We start from the raw sequence: 14,938 nt of genomic DNA on the forward strand, positions 1-14,938 counted from the left end.
ACTAAGGGGGAACATAAGCTTTTTGTATGTATTTATTTCAATACAGCATAAATTGGAGTACATAAAAAGCTTTACTTATATATACTTCAAAAACGAAACTGTTAATACATCAGTTACACATATAATTCACCTGAATTGTGAACAGTGTCTAAAGCATTGGCATTAGTTAATCTGTTGTAAGTGACGGCATCGACATTGTTATTTCATGATTTCACAAATTTGTCCAAGGTTTATCCACTAAGACTTAAAAGCAAAGTACAAGATCCATCCAAAAAGTAGCTTATTAAACACCGTGGTTGTTTGAGATGCATTGCAGGTACAAAATGATAAGACTAACAACATAACTGGTAAAAACTCGGGCTGCTCGAGAAATATTTGAAAAAAAATGGTCCTGTAGTTATCACTGGCTCAAGTACCAACTCTGGTTTCCCTTCCCCACTATTTTTTCGTTTCAACTGGATACTAAGTAGGCATTTTTGACTTCTAACTCCTCTCTTCTATCCCTCTGCCCCACATTCCCATTTCTTCCCACGGAGTAATTTCTAAAAGTCAGAGAGGCTCCAGAACAGCCGTCTGATTCCTAACACCGATGGGTTCATTCCAGCAGATCTTACTACAGCATTCAGTAGGTCAAAACGAAGGAAAAGTGTATGATTCTAGATTCTGAGCGTACAATTTTACTGACCTTGTGCATCAATCTCTGCTATTAGTAGCAGTAACGCTAAAGTCGGAATAGTTCCAGTAATCTACTAAATGTGTGGATCTATTATAAACTTAAATTACCTCAGAGTAGGAGCTGAGGCAGTCAATATACTTAAATAAAAATATACTTTGCTACAATAGTACTCAGGCTCATACTGGTAACAGCTACACAAAGATGTTATCTTAAATCCAGTGCGAATCTGGTGCATACAATAATGGCAGACAAAAAAAGAAATTAATGAAATGCTTGTTCCTACAACTGCTGAATGGTACTACCATTTCCCCTTCTTGTGCTTTCTGACGTTTCCCAGAAGCAGTGCCACTGGGATACTATTCTGTCTAAATCTTCTGAGTTTGTTCAAGTAGAAAGCACTACATGTCAGTCCAGACACAAAGCAAATCACCCCAGTACCACTGTTAAGCTTTGTGATAATGAAGGGTAACACATCTATGGAGCGGTCAATGGAATGGATACCGCAAAGCAGGAAAAGCAACAGGCCACTCATGAATAATGATATTCAGGATACAACACTCTGAGAACCAATCAATCAGCACAGGAGAGTTACAGTTTTCATGTGAATCATTTATTCTTTCACCACTTTAAATTTTAGCAGGTTTTATTTACACTTTTTTTGGTGGAAAGAATTTACATCAGCTATGCACGATTTTCTTCATTAATAGGGGGTGATTAGCATCCTTCCCATGTTGCTTAACAGTGCCTGTTTTGATCAAATAGGGTTATTTCTTTTGCCAAATTTTCCTTTGATTCAGTTTCCAAGTGTAAACAGAATTTGTACAAATGCCTTTGCTGCAATTAAGATTTCTTTTTACAGAACCAGTCAATAGATGGAAATAGCAAATTTACATCTGTTATTAGTCTTTGATAAGAAGGCTTGCTTCTTTATTCAAGCAAGGGTTTAGTTTTAGATGCAATGAAGGCTTTAGGCATTTCCATGTTAGGCACTGCAACACCTCTTCACCAAGGCATCGCCCTGAGAATCCAAATTCCCTGCTTGGCCTCCCAGTACAGCATGTGGAGTCCCTCACCTCAGACCGGCAACCCCAAATACAGAGCCTGTCTGGAAAAGCTTTCCACAGAAGAAAACTTGCCCAGGTGCACCAACATGTACTAAATGTGTCCTGAATTACTCATCCAGGAGCTGGAGGCTGGAATCGACCCAGAACTCAGTGTGCAGGAGCCTGTGTACGTTTTCTGAGGATCTGCATGAGGTTCATCCCAGAAAAAGAGCTGTAAGAGGTGGTCCCGATACTCTTGTCCTAAATAATCACCTAGATTTGAGAACAAACATACACATGAAATGGGAGTCCTTCCTCAGCTTAAGGGAATTCAAGCCTATGTCATCTAGCAGATGACCCTGAAAACGGGAGTACTTTACGGAGAAGGAAGCACAAAAATTATCATCTCCTGCATATTCTATGAAAAGTGGGAGAAGAGAACTGTGAATCATGGAGAAGAAAAACAACAGCGAGGTCTATGTCTCTCCAGCTAGCTTCAGATCACTCAGTGATGAGGGTTTGAATTTACCTACCTGGATAATTTCTGAGATTTTTAGCCAATTAGTATATAATACAAAATGCATAAATACTTAGAGATCAGAGATTAGCTCCAAGATGTCCTTCAATCCACTGCTAATCAGGTGGTGAGAGATGTGGATTGAATCCTTACAGGCTAAGAAAGCGAACACATATCTTCACGTTCTCATGCAAATGCAGTAGCCTTCAGGCTATTAGGTAAAATAGCTCTGTTTTAAAAGCAAAACATATGCAAACACAATCTGACAGCGGCCTGGCCCTTTAGTTTGTACCATAAAAACATATTACACCAGTGGCTTCTGGGTATCATCTAGTTTCAAAGGAGTTCAGGCAGTCGCTGGGTAGGTGCCAACTGCTCAGAGGCAAGCAGTTCTGGAGGGGTGGAGGGGAGCTGCTCAGCACCTCTGCATGTCAAAGGGACAGTGGCTGCTCAGTTTAACTTAAACTGGAGAGTTCTGGTGTGTTGTGGTTTGTTGGTTTTTTTGTGGGTCTTTTTTTGGTAACTGGGGGAAAAACAACTCTCAGCAAACCTGCCTCAAGCTTAACAGGGAGGAAACAGAGGCCACAGAGTAGGAAATCTGGTTAGAAACATGTCTCTGTTGTCAATCATCAGGCTGTGATTATGCAGTGTACAAAGGAAACAGGTTTGACAGACAGCTACTAATGAACACCAGACTCTGCCCTCACACTGTGCAAACAGTGAAAGCGGGTAAGCACTTGATTCAACCTTTTCTAACAACAGGAGCTAGCAAAATTACAAACCACTGCAGGTTCGTAGAATGCTTATTACTGTAAAAATTATTTCCAAATGTATTTCTTCATGGTGTACAGCAACAAATGTTGGAAGAAAGGATATGCTTCATTCTTTCCCGGAAGTCTGTAGTATATTTTCACAGCTTAAATCATGGAGACTTCTCAAAACTCATTCAGAAGCATTTTCATGCACTAGCAGGAATGAAAATGCTTAATTAATAGGAATGCAAAAGCTGACTTGATTCCTCACTAGGCTGTACTATAACATCTATACTACATAATATTTTGAACTATGAAATAGTATTGTATTTCAAGGTAAAACAGACATTTCCTTGTGTGCTCCTGGTGACTCTACTAGTTCAAAATCTGGCCTAGCACTTCTGTCTTTAAGTATGCACCTAAGTGTCCCACTACACAACTTGAAATATTTTCTACAGTTAACATAAAAATGATGCTGAAGGCAAACACATCGTTTTTCTTTCCTGCGCAAGCTACAATACTGTAATTTCATTTAGAGTCAACGTTTGCAAGGATTCTTGTCTGAGAATTAAGTCCATCATTCAGTGAAAAAAATCAATTTCTTTGTGAATCCCTAACAAATGTGCCATCTGTGGTAGTAAATTCCACTGCACCAACCTGTACAGAGGCTAAGATAAGTGTCACACTCTGCAGGCCTACAGCTCCTACCCAGGCAATGCTTTAATTAACTCACTAGGGAATAGAGTCACTTAGCTAAGAACTTTTAGGACTGGACCACTGTTTTCTACAGGATGGCTAATGAGAACAGCTGTGTTAAAACCCTGTGCAAGACATGGAAAAAATGAAAAAAAACAAAATTAAGTGAAGGAAAAAAGTATCGATAAACTTCACTATTCCCTTTTGTGAAGATGGTGTCTCTCAGGACAGAGCCTGCTGCCTTCCTTTGGATCTAGCAATAATGCATAAGAATGCTAATGTCCTGTTTAACAGAAACATCTTAATAAAACATAAAAAGATCTGCTTTCTTTGATGTAAAGTCCCTATGTCTTTCTAAAATATACTAGAGCTTTCAGTATAAACAGTTCCCTTCTACAGTCCATGCCAGTTCCAGGCTGAATTACCAATAGCAAAAACACCAGTTTGTTTTTCAGAAAAGGTTTCTCAGTGATCTACCATAAAGTTAAAACATTTGCCTTGCCTATTGACTTTTTAATATAAAATGTATAAAATAAATGCATGTGCCCTTTTCAATATAGTCTGTCTGTGTGGATGGTTTATGCCTTTCCAGTTCTGTGTGACATGACAAAAAGTATGCTCCAGCTTTCCACAGGCAGGAGGAAGCTTTGTACGAAATGGTTTCATCTCGTTAGGAAGCTGCTCCTAAACAGCACTCTCGGGTGGTTCAGAATCCCAATGACAGCATACGCCATCAGCTCGTGCTGCAGTTTACAAGGACTTATTGATTACAGCAGATCGAAATAAATTAAGCAGTCGCTCAATCAAAAGACAGGAAATAACATCATGCTAGTGCACAATATAATCAACATGTGTAGGGCATTCCTATTTTCCACATCCTCCTTTGATGGTCTTGCACCAAGTTGGAAAAGCCTCTTGCCTCAGGATACTGAACATACAGTGAAACTTTTAAGCTGTCTGCAGTCAGTTTCAAAGAATTTACATTTAGTTTAGGTTAATTTTCCTTGACCTGCAGTTAATTAAAGAGCAGATGAAGTACAAAATATTTCCCCCATCTCTAGTGGCATACACGGTGATGTCAATCAGTTGCAGTCTGAATAGCTTCAGTTCATTTTTGTTAAATTTAAAATCTCTGATAAAAAAGGTAATAAAACAATGTCTTTTTATACAGAAACCATTGCCTTTTTCAAATAAAGAACATATCAACATTTCATTTCTGCTATAATATGCCGCATTTTAAAAAGGTAACTTGCCTTTTTTTTTTGTATTCCAAATACGAACACGTGGCACACATTTGTGTTGCCTAAAATTTTAAGAGTCTGGTATATGTTACATCATTCATTGTGGTTCACATTCCTGAGACCACACAGTGCCATGTTTTCCTTAAACCATCTATTGTGCCAGAAAGGCTGTGATGGAGATAATCTTCCTATAGTTTTCTCACACAGTAAATAGTTGGTTTAACACAAAAACAAATGCAGCTAAACTACGTTGCCAGCAGTTTTTACCCCTCGGTATGATCTCAGAAAGAATGAAAACAAATGGCAGAAAATCTCCATCCCAGATTGCAACTATGTGTAAACACACAACCAACACTCACAGTAATATCCCATCATGACACTGTTGTCAGGATTTTTTTTTAAATCCAGGTGTAAAAAAGTTTTTCTCAGATTGGGAATTGGCACAAATGTAATCCAGAGATTCTCCTTTATAGCAGCTTTTCCTTTCATGTGCTCAGCTTTTCACATAAAGTACAGCAAACATGAGAAGAGTTACAACAGAGTTACAACCCAGCGGCTCCAGCTCAACATCTTGGGAGCAGAAAGGAGGAAAGGAGAAGCCCCTTCTCTCTGCAGACACGCCAGAGAGGGTCATCTCTGTAGTAAGGGGAGTTTGTGGGTACCCCACAGCTGCAACCCAGCTCCACACTCGGGAAGCCAGAGCCAGGCTGGTCACCTCACAGCGGGAAGGAGCCCTCCTGATCCCCAGCTTTGTCCACTCTCTCAGGCAGGGTGAGCACGAAGGGTAGGAGGAGACCCCTGACATCCAAGGGAGCTTTAAGAAGTTCCCTGTCAAAGGTGCCCTTGAGTCCACCATCCGCTTCCACCTCACCGTCCTGGGCTAGGCTGAAGCGGAGGGTGCCGGTCCGGTTGACACAGTAGATGGTGTTGCCCAAGGGGGCGCAGCGGAAGGGCTGGATGGGGCCACCACTGGGCCGCAGGCTGGCACACTGGCTCCAGCGCTTGGCCACTGTGTTGTACCGGAAAACTTCAACACCACCACCAGTCCCACCGCCTGGGCCCTGCTCCCCACCACGGCCACTGCTCACGTCAAAGCGGTAGATGAAGCTCTTGAAGGCCACCATGTCAGCAGAGCGTCGGCGGCTGCTATTGTAAGGGCACTCCTGCCACTCATCACGCTTGGGGTCATACTTGAGCAGGCGATAGAAGAGGGAGCCTCCCGACACATAGATCTCCCCGTTGCAGGTGGTGGCCTCGTGAGCCACAGCGAAGGCACCCTTTGGCAGGGGTGCCACAGGGCTCCAGCGGTCAACCCGTGGGTCGTACCTCTCCACAGTGAACAGGCACTCACCCCCCACGGCGTAGAGGTAACCATCCAGGGCCAGGAGCTTGAGCTGCGAGCGAGGCTGAGTCAGCGGCCGCACCTGGCTCCAGGTGTCGGTGAGGGGGTTGTAGCAGAAGACCTTGTCGGAAAGGCGGGCCCGGGGCTCACTGCCTGCTGGACCCGCTACGATGCCCCCTGCGAGGAAGAGGTAGTTGTGGAGGACACACATGGCGCAGCCCTTGGCGTTGGCCTCCTCGGGCAGGCGCGTCAGCACCCTCCACTCACCGCTGGCCTCCTGGTAGCAGTGGATGAGGGCGCCACTCTCCTCCAGTGACACCACAGAGGAGGGACTCTGCGGCCGGCTGCTCTCGCGGCTCTGCGGCCGGCTGCCGCCACCCAGCCGCTCAAAGGCATCACTGACCTCAGCCACCAGCAAGCAGGGCCGGCCAGCCTCCATGCGCCGCTGCAGGATGAGGTCCCGCTCAGTGCCACTGAGGCGGCCATAGACGCCGGGCTCCCGCAGCACTTCCAGGTAGTGGTCGCTCATGAAGCGGTAGGCGGCCTCCCGCAGCTCCGCCAGCCGCTGCTTCTTGGCTAGGCAGAGAAGCTGGTAGCAGTTATCGAGGCAGAGCTGGGCACGCATTGCCTCAGCGGCACAGTGCAGGGCGCACGGCATCTGGAGGACACGGGCGCCGCTCACCACCTCGGCCAGGTTGTCGTGCCGCACTTCGCCCATGCGGGCTGTGTACACGTAGTCGATGAGGAGCCGCAGCGCCCCGTAACTCACCCCCTTCACCTGCAGGACGTCCCGTGAGGCGCGGGCACGAAAGTAGTCACTCTTGGCCGCCAGCACAGACTTGTGCGCCCGGATGCGACGCCCCGACACCTCGATCACCAGGTCGGGCTCCTCCGCCGGCCGCTCCCGCGTCCCCACCGCCTCCTCGTCCTCCTCCGGCTGGCAGGCGGCGTTGTTGATCTCCCACTGGCTCTGCACCACCCGGCCGCCGGCGGCGGGCGGCTGCGGCTCGGCAGCGCTGGCGCTGAAGCAGAGGGAGGAGCTGAAGCCGCAGGGGGCGGCCGGGGTGGGCGGTGGCGGCGGCGGGGGGGCGCCGGGCCCGGCCCCGCTCTCCTCCTCCTCGGCCGCTCCGCTGCCCTCCATGGAGCCGCGCTAGCTGCGCCCGCGGGCCTCCGCGCCCGTGCGGAGGGCTCTGGGCCGCAGCGGAAAGGCCATCACCTGCGGAGGAGACCGGAGAGCGCTCAGCTTCCCGTGGCCGGGCCCGCTCCCCCTTGCCGGCTTCCCTCCCGCTTCTGCTGCTCGGAGCCGCCGCTCCCCCAGGCGGGGCCGCCTCTGGTTGCGGGGCTAAACCCGCGCTTCTCCTTTCCCCGCACGACCCGTCCTGCGGCTCTGCCACCTCCCGCTGCCCGGAGCTGACTGCCCGAAAAACTGACCGCTTGCTGGCGGGGGGGGGATCGCCCCGAGGAGCACCTCAGTACCCTAAAAATCAATTCTGGTTTTCCTGTTGCGATGCAAAAATTTTAAGCAGTTTGCATGCACAGCGTCCTTTCCATGACATGTGGTCCCTACACTGTGCTGGGCAATGACAAAAAACGTCCTTGAAGGGCAGACACTGGGCAGCGCTGTAATAGTTCTATTCACCTTGTGCAGCTACTTCAGTGGAAGGCAGCGGTCGCCATCTATTCTGGAAGGAGATTCCCCACTAGCCAAGTTTCCCTTTACGTGACCTTCGTGAAGGTTCCTTCATATCATTGCTCCACATGTGCGTTCCCCCTGTTGAAAAGAAAGTGTAAAAAGCTGAGGAGTTTAAAAGCTGATATATTCTCAGTTCACTCAGGAGCTTGGGATTACTAGAGTTATGCTTCCTGTAACAGGATATCTACAGTATTCTAAAGTGACCAGGGGTATAATAGATTCTAATTGTTTACAAAACACATCAAAGGACTTTTTTTTTGCTGTTATGACAAAAGCAATCTGTCATGTACCTAACAGCATTAGCAAGATGTAAATCAGAATTCATAGGGACTGGGTCATGCCTGAAGGATTTATGACTTCTTTTAATAAAAAGGAGAACCGAGCAAAAATCACCATAGATAGTTAGAACATGAAGTTTCTTCTGGGAAAATAGCAGGCTGCAGGGCACAGCTGTAAGTAGGTTAGTCCCTGTCAGCACAATCATCACCCAGCAGCATCTTCATTTCACAAATGTAGTTTTTAGAATTTAACAAAGTGCAGTTTGTTTGCCTCATGTTTGTTTAGGAATTTCCCAGGCTCAGTTTAAGTACTGATGAATAATGCATGAAAATTGTCCAAAAGTACTTAATTTCATTTAATAAGTATTTGCAGCTCTGATTCTATTTTTAAGGAGGTTATTAATTTCTATTAAAATTTCCATTGGCAGGTTTTTCCCAGTCTCCAAGGAACACTCGTTTCTCTGCAGAATATGCCTTGTGACCTCCTTTCAGCAGAGATGATTTATTTACCCTATTAAATTAATATTAGGATAATCTAACTTTTTGATGCTTTTTTCATGAAAGCATAATTGGTAGGTGACATTGTCTGAAAACTCCTGACACAGATGTGAAACCTAGAAGCCCATACTTGCGCAAGCAAGCTTCACCTAAATGATAGTATCAGTTTTCTCTTACAGGTTTTTATTTTGTGCACTTGGTCTCTGAAGGACTTTCTACTACATTTGATCACATTTAGTTAGACAAGGAATCAATACTGAGGTTTGATTTCTGGATATTTGAGCCTTTGAGACCATAACCAGGTTTCAAGAACATTTGAAAACTTACTAGGAAGAGCAGATTTCAGAAACTTTGCATTTCTCATCTGGGTGTTCAAAAATCTGGCACTTAGGAACTTTACTATGACATTATATGAACTTTGGATAGCCTTAGTGGCAAATTTCCTGAGGTCCAGACTCAAACTCAGTAGGTTAAATTTTAGTGACTTTTCTGCAGCTTTAACTAGACAAGGAGAAATGCAGTGGTCTGTGTGTTCACTTGGTGTGTCTGTGGAAGATATACTAATTCATTAATAATTTAAATAGAGCAACATCCCTGTCGATGTCATTTTGTTTTTCAGTGAGTCTTCATGGTACTGAATTTACTATGTAACCATTTTTATTCCCATTTATTATGGTGTAGACATTGAGATTAGTTTACTTTCTGCTCCAGGCCTTCCAGAGCCCTGATGATCAGCTTCATTTGAGGGCAGCTACTGCAATTGACACTGGTGAAATGACAAAGGTCAAAGGGAGATGGTTAGAAAAACACCTGGAATATCAAGCTCTGATGTACTGCTATATTTAGAAAATTGCTACCAGCATAATATAATTTGTAACATAAGTACATAACTGAAACATTTTGTGTCTCCTCTGCACTTTCTTGGGCTGAGTGCCCCGATATTCAACTCATCTTGCTACAGTTCTGGATAGCTTGACCTTGTCAATCATGAATATTCAAAAGGTGCTGATGTACTTTCCCCCATTGTTTTCAACATTATGATCCAGACACACCCCACTTCTGAGAGCACTTCTACTTATTTTCCACCTCTACAAGAAGAAATTAGTAGCTGAAGATAGTTTCAAGCTCTCAGTCTACTGCTTGATTTTGCAAGTGAAACTATAAAGGAAGAATGAAAGAGAATGCTACCAAAAATAAAAGGTGTAGGTGACTAAATGTGAGAAGTCAGAAACAGTAACTGTAATACCAATAATATCTCTGTATGTTGAAATGTATTTCCTGCATCATGTCTCAAAGGAAAATCACAAATTAGAATATTCACAGTTGTTAAAAACACCATGCAGAAAAAGCAATCTTCTCAACTTTCTTGGGTAATGAAAATAAAAAGAGTGAAAGTCTCCTCAATCATACCTTTTCCCATTTTCAGATATCTTCTTGGCTTATCAGTTTGACTTGAAACAGAAATGTTATTGAGAAAGAAGCCCATCATAGTCCTAACAAAGACCTGTCTTACACTTCTCTTGAGGAATTACAAGGAGGAAGAAGGACTGATGGTACAGCTTGCTAATGGCAAGCAGCAGAATTTAGCAGAAAATTGTCTCCTGGTATATTTAAAGCTAACTACCAAAAATATGTTGAAATTCATGCTGAGCATGAGGAAGATTTGAATCAGTATCTCATGCCATTTAGGCAACAAGAAACTCTACAGGGAAGCTGAAGGCTTAGAAAAGCTAAAAGAGGGTTTGGAGGACTTTGTCAATGAGAGCAATGGCTGCTCTAGCAGTGTCAGCACCTTTGTCTAGCTGAAAACAAAGTATAGGAATTACACAAAGATGAAGCTGAAAAAACAATTCAGAGAAGTTGTGGAACCTTCCCATTATTGAGCAACACAACCGATCTGAGTTAAAAGGTCACAGACTTAGTATAAAACAGGAAGAAGCTGAAAGGGGCTGATGGAAATAAAATACTGAACTCCTTCTTCATTCCTTTTTTTATCTACAGTGATCAAAGAGTTGTTTTGCTGTTCTGGTGACACAGAACATCCAGAAATTACAGAATCAGAGATATACTTGCTAGCTGTGCTGATTCAAAAGGATCTGAGCTCCTAGCAATCTCATTTGGCTTAAAACAAACTTGGTTTTAGCACTTCTTTCAAAACTCGCAAACAGGATAGGTACTGGAAAAGGAAACAAGCTGTTTGGAGTACATGGCATCTGTGGACTGATGTCACCTTTTATCCTGGGGACTTTTAAGCCAGAAGCTGAATTACTTGGACTGAAACTGTTTTCATTATCATGGGTTTGGTCTAGGGATGATGTAATGTTAATGGACAGAGGAACTGCCAACAAACATGAACTGTATTTACAGACTTGGCAATGACACGCTTACAATATCCTGGATGTGTGCCCCCAACCTCCGATGCTGTGAGACCGTGCTCAAGCAACACCACAGACAAGAAGCTGTAGCTTTTTCTGACAGAGGAACTGTAATGAAGAGCTGCAGGTAAGGTTTCCTGGCACTGTATTCATTTGGCAGTTCTGATAAAATCCAATTAAATGCTTGTTCTTCATTGTTCTCTATGTTTCTGTGTGCAGTGCCAATAACCTTTGACCTGAACCCTGTCCTCTAGCAAGACCCACTTTCTCTGGGGAATATGCACATGTGGGAGGAACTGGGTTACTGCTCTCCAGTTCACAAATGGAAACTGCTCTGACTCAGTCCCAGGGTAAATAAAAGCAGTGCTTTCCCTATCATAAGCAACTCTAATTTACATAAGCAGGCTATCCTCCCCAAGAGACACTACACCAGTTCAGAACTGACAGAATGCCGGTCTGCTCCACTTTAGTCCAGGAAATGTTTTTGTAAAAACTTGTACTGCCAAATTTTACCCCAGCACAGAATTCCCTCGGGATAGGGACGTCATCTGATTGAGATGATTAAGGAGTCCAAAGAGGCAAGATCATCAAAAGAGAGCAAACATCCTTTGTATTTATTTTAAAAACTAAAAGATGACTGTTATAAGTAGAACAGGGCAGTACTATCATGCAGAGTGAAGACATCCAGCTCAGCCCACGAGAGGGCAAAATCTTCTGGAAGGCAGAGTCAAGTGCAGAGAGGTTTGCGTATTTATAAAAATGATCTGTTGCACACCTGCTTATTGAGTAGATCTGTGAAATTTAGGTTAAATAAAGGTCTCTTCCTAGCTGGGGAAACACCTGGAGCATAAAGAGAGATGCCTCTTGCATCCTATTACAGATTCAAACTCTAAATCATAACTGCTTGATTAAGCTCCTGCTTGTAAGAAAAAAATAATTGTCCTTCAATGGCCCACGTCAAGAAATATTGCAGGAAGGATGCACTTTTTCTTTCCCTTTTTTTAAAATTAGAGGTGCTCAAAATTGGGGTTACAACAGTGACGTGCCTTGCCTACTGTATATATGCGTTTAGTAGTATTGCATCCATGCTCAAGTTACCTATGCAGCTTCCTTGTGACCTCTCAAGGTGCTGTAATTTTCTCACAACATGTAATGGAGGTATGAATACTTTAATCTCATAACTGCAAAATTTTCATACAACTATAATGGAAAATAAACGTTTAAGAAATGCAGCTTCTGATTACAGACCACACAAGAAACATGTGGGCAGCAGTTCCTCATCAGGAACTCAGAGGAAGAAAAGGCTGTGTGTATCTGGGTGGAGGGGAAGAGAGAAAGGAAGTAAGTCATAATAAAAATGTTACTGAAATCCTGATGAAATCGATATTATAGCTAGAAAAATCTAAACTAAAAATATACAAGTTCTAAACAGTTGTTATGAGCCAGAAAAAAGGCTTCCTAACAGTGATACCCATAGAGACAAACATTCACTGAAAAGGAAACTATCTTTTTGAGTTCCTGCCAGTTTAGACTTCAGAAGAAGTCAGGGAGGAGCAGTGTCTCTCAGGAGTTCTCACACCAAAAGGAAATAACACACTCACAAAAGCAAAATGTAGCAAAGCTTAAGTGCAAGTCCTTTCTAATAGCTCTTAGAATAAAGGAAGTCTGGAAAAAAAAAACAAAACACCACCAAAAAAACCCACAACAAAAACACAAACAAACAAAAACCAACAAAACAAACAAACAAACAGAAAAATGCAGTCGGAAACGAGGGGGAGGAGACTGAGGCATGACCTCATTAATGTTTACAGATATATAAAGGGTGAGTGTCACGAGGATGGAGCCAGGCTCTTCTCGGTGACAACCAGTGATAGGACAAGGGGCAATGGGTACAAACGGGAACACAAAAGGTTCCACTTAAATTTGAGAAGAAACTTCTTCTCAGTGAGGGTTACAGAACACTGGAACAGGCTGCCCAGGAAGGTTGTGGAGTCTCCTACTATGAAGGCATTCAAGACCTGCCTGGATGCCTTCCTGTGTAACCTCATCTAGGCATTCCTGCTCTGGCAGGGGGATTGGACTAGATGATCTTTCGAGGTCCCTTCCAATCCCTAACATTCTGTGATTCTGTTTGGGTGATTACAATACCTCTGGGGAAAACTTCAGGGCTGATGTGATGTCTTCATCACTAATGCAGCACAGATGAGGAGATAATGGCACAGCAATACCACACTGAATGTAACAAAACTTTTTATTGAGAACTGCTGCTACTTCTAGAAATGGCCTTGTGATTACAGTTCTAGACATAAGGTGAGAGCATGTGGTTGTGTCTGTGATAAACTGAAGTCTGGTTATTTTCATCATATCTGGACACAGCTAACACTACATTAGATGAACAGCTGTACCTAACACACCAGCATAGTGCTAGAGCTGAAAGGGGGAATGCAGTCCTTGAATGTGTATACTGGGAAATAAGGAGTAACAGTAGGGAGAAGGTTACTTTTCATCTATAGCATTGATAGGTTTGCAATGGAACATGATGGATGGATGGATGGATGGATGGATGGATGGATGGATGGATGGATGGATGGACAGACATTCCAGGCTTTACATTTTGAAAGTAGTATTTAAAAATCTGTGAGGACAGAGAAAAATACCAAATTACTGAAGAGCTGTAGAAAAACACTCCAGTGAGAGACTCGCAACAGCACTCTGCAACCAGACACGAGCTTACTCTGTGTGCACACAGCACACGCCTGTCTCGAGCCAGCTTCCAAGCAAAGAGGTGATGCCTGACTTAGGCACCACCTCACAGCCACGCTTCCATGGCTTTGGAGGGAAGGTGGCTTGTGCCAGTAGCTTGGAGAACAGGTAGAGCCAGCCTGAGAAGTGCAGTGCTGACACTTCTTCAGGGCTTGGTATGTTTGCTCTGTGACTTGATGACTGTGCATAAGTGTGGGCACATGAAAATTTTGCATACTGATGGCCACCTTAGGCTGGTGGAGAAAGCCCTATACAAACCAAGGAGTGGAAGCATAAACAAAGCAAAATATTTACACTGCCGAGAAAAAAAATATACTACCATAGCATATTGTGGATACTGAAAGTTTACATGAATTGATGGGGAAAGTGAAGAAGGAGCTCAAAGAAGGGAAATCTGTTGAAGGTGACCAAATACATGCTAAATACTAAAACAGTGTCCAGCTTAGGAGGATCCTGAGCTGAAAAATGGCCAAAATATTAATATTCAAAGATGAAGTAGTATCCTATGGGGAAATACATACTTTTACCCTGGTATGTTTTTTTCAATACTGGATTATGGTCCATGAGTGAGGCAGGATGCTGGGCTAAGTGGAAGTTTGATCTGACATTGGAAGACCATTATCCTGATGTGATGAAGGAGATCAGGAGCGTGTGCCTTGCTGGAAGGCACTTGCAAGTCCAGAAGGAATAAAATTTGACAGGAGCAGACCAGCTGATCTAGTGATCCTTTCTAACCTTAAATTCTGTAAATTACCATGCACCGGGAGCACTGATATCAAGCAAAGCATCAGCTTGTGATGATTTAAAGCCTCGTTTGAGTGTTAGTGGGGCGAACTGCTGCAATGCTGATTGCAGAAATGCTTTTCATCATTTGGCAGTGTTGTCAACAAATAAATAATTGCAAACATGTTCAAAGTCTCTGAGAACACTTTGGCAATGTTGGTACTAATACACAAGGAAGAGAATATCCAGAGAAGACAAATCAAGCAAACCAGCAGATTTCTTCAGATAGATTTTTCTAAATAAAATAACAGTCAGGCTTGGTTTTGCGTTCCAGAAGAGCA

The 14,938-nt window shown here is 43.6% G+C and overlaps 1 protein-coding gene and 1 long non-coding RNA gene across 3 annotated transcripts in view; one reads left to right on the plus strand and one right to left on the minus strand.

The window, feature by feature from the left end:
- KBTBD11 (kelch repeat and BTB domain containing 11) overlaps positions 1-14,938 on the minus strand; it is a 22,112-nt gene continuing 7,174 nt past the window's right edge. Inside the window, exons 2-3 of one of the 2 annotated variants that reach the window (XM_082047755.1) lie at positions 7,907-8,038; positions 1-7,483 (exon numbers count right to left, since the gene is read on the minus strand). In XM_082047755.1, coding sequence (XP_081903881.1) covers positions 5,642-7,408 — 1,767 coding nt within the window. In that variant the 5' untranslated portion in view covers positions 7,409-7,483; positions 7,907-8,038 and the 3' untranslated portion in view covers positions 1-5,641. The remainder of the gene's footprint in view (positions 7,484-7,906; positions 8,039-14,938) is intronic. The other variant, XM_082047756.1, reaches the window with a different exon arrangement.
- Positions 10,681-14,938, plus strand: part of LOC309437387 — a 20,686-nt gene continuing 16,428 nt past the window's right edge. Inside the window, exon 1 of the long non-coding RNA XR_014183545.1 lies at positions 10,681-11,238. This is a non-coding gene — a long non-coding RNA (uncharacterized lncRNA). The remainder of the gene's footprint in view (positions 11,239-14,938) is intronic.

The sequence above is a fragment of the Streptopelia decaocto genome, assembly GCF_964273445.1.
Source record: "Streptopelia decaocto genome assembly, chromosome: 3".
NCBI classification, from domain to species: domain Eukaryota; kingdom Metazoa; phylum Chordata; class Aves; order Columbiformes; family Columbidae; genus Streptopelia; species Streptopelia decaocto.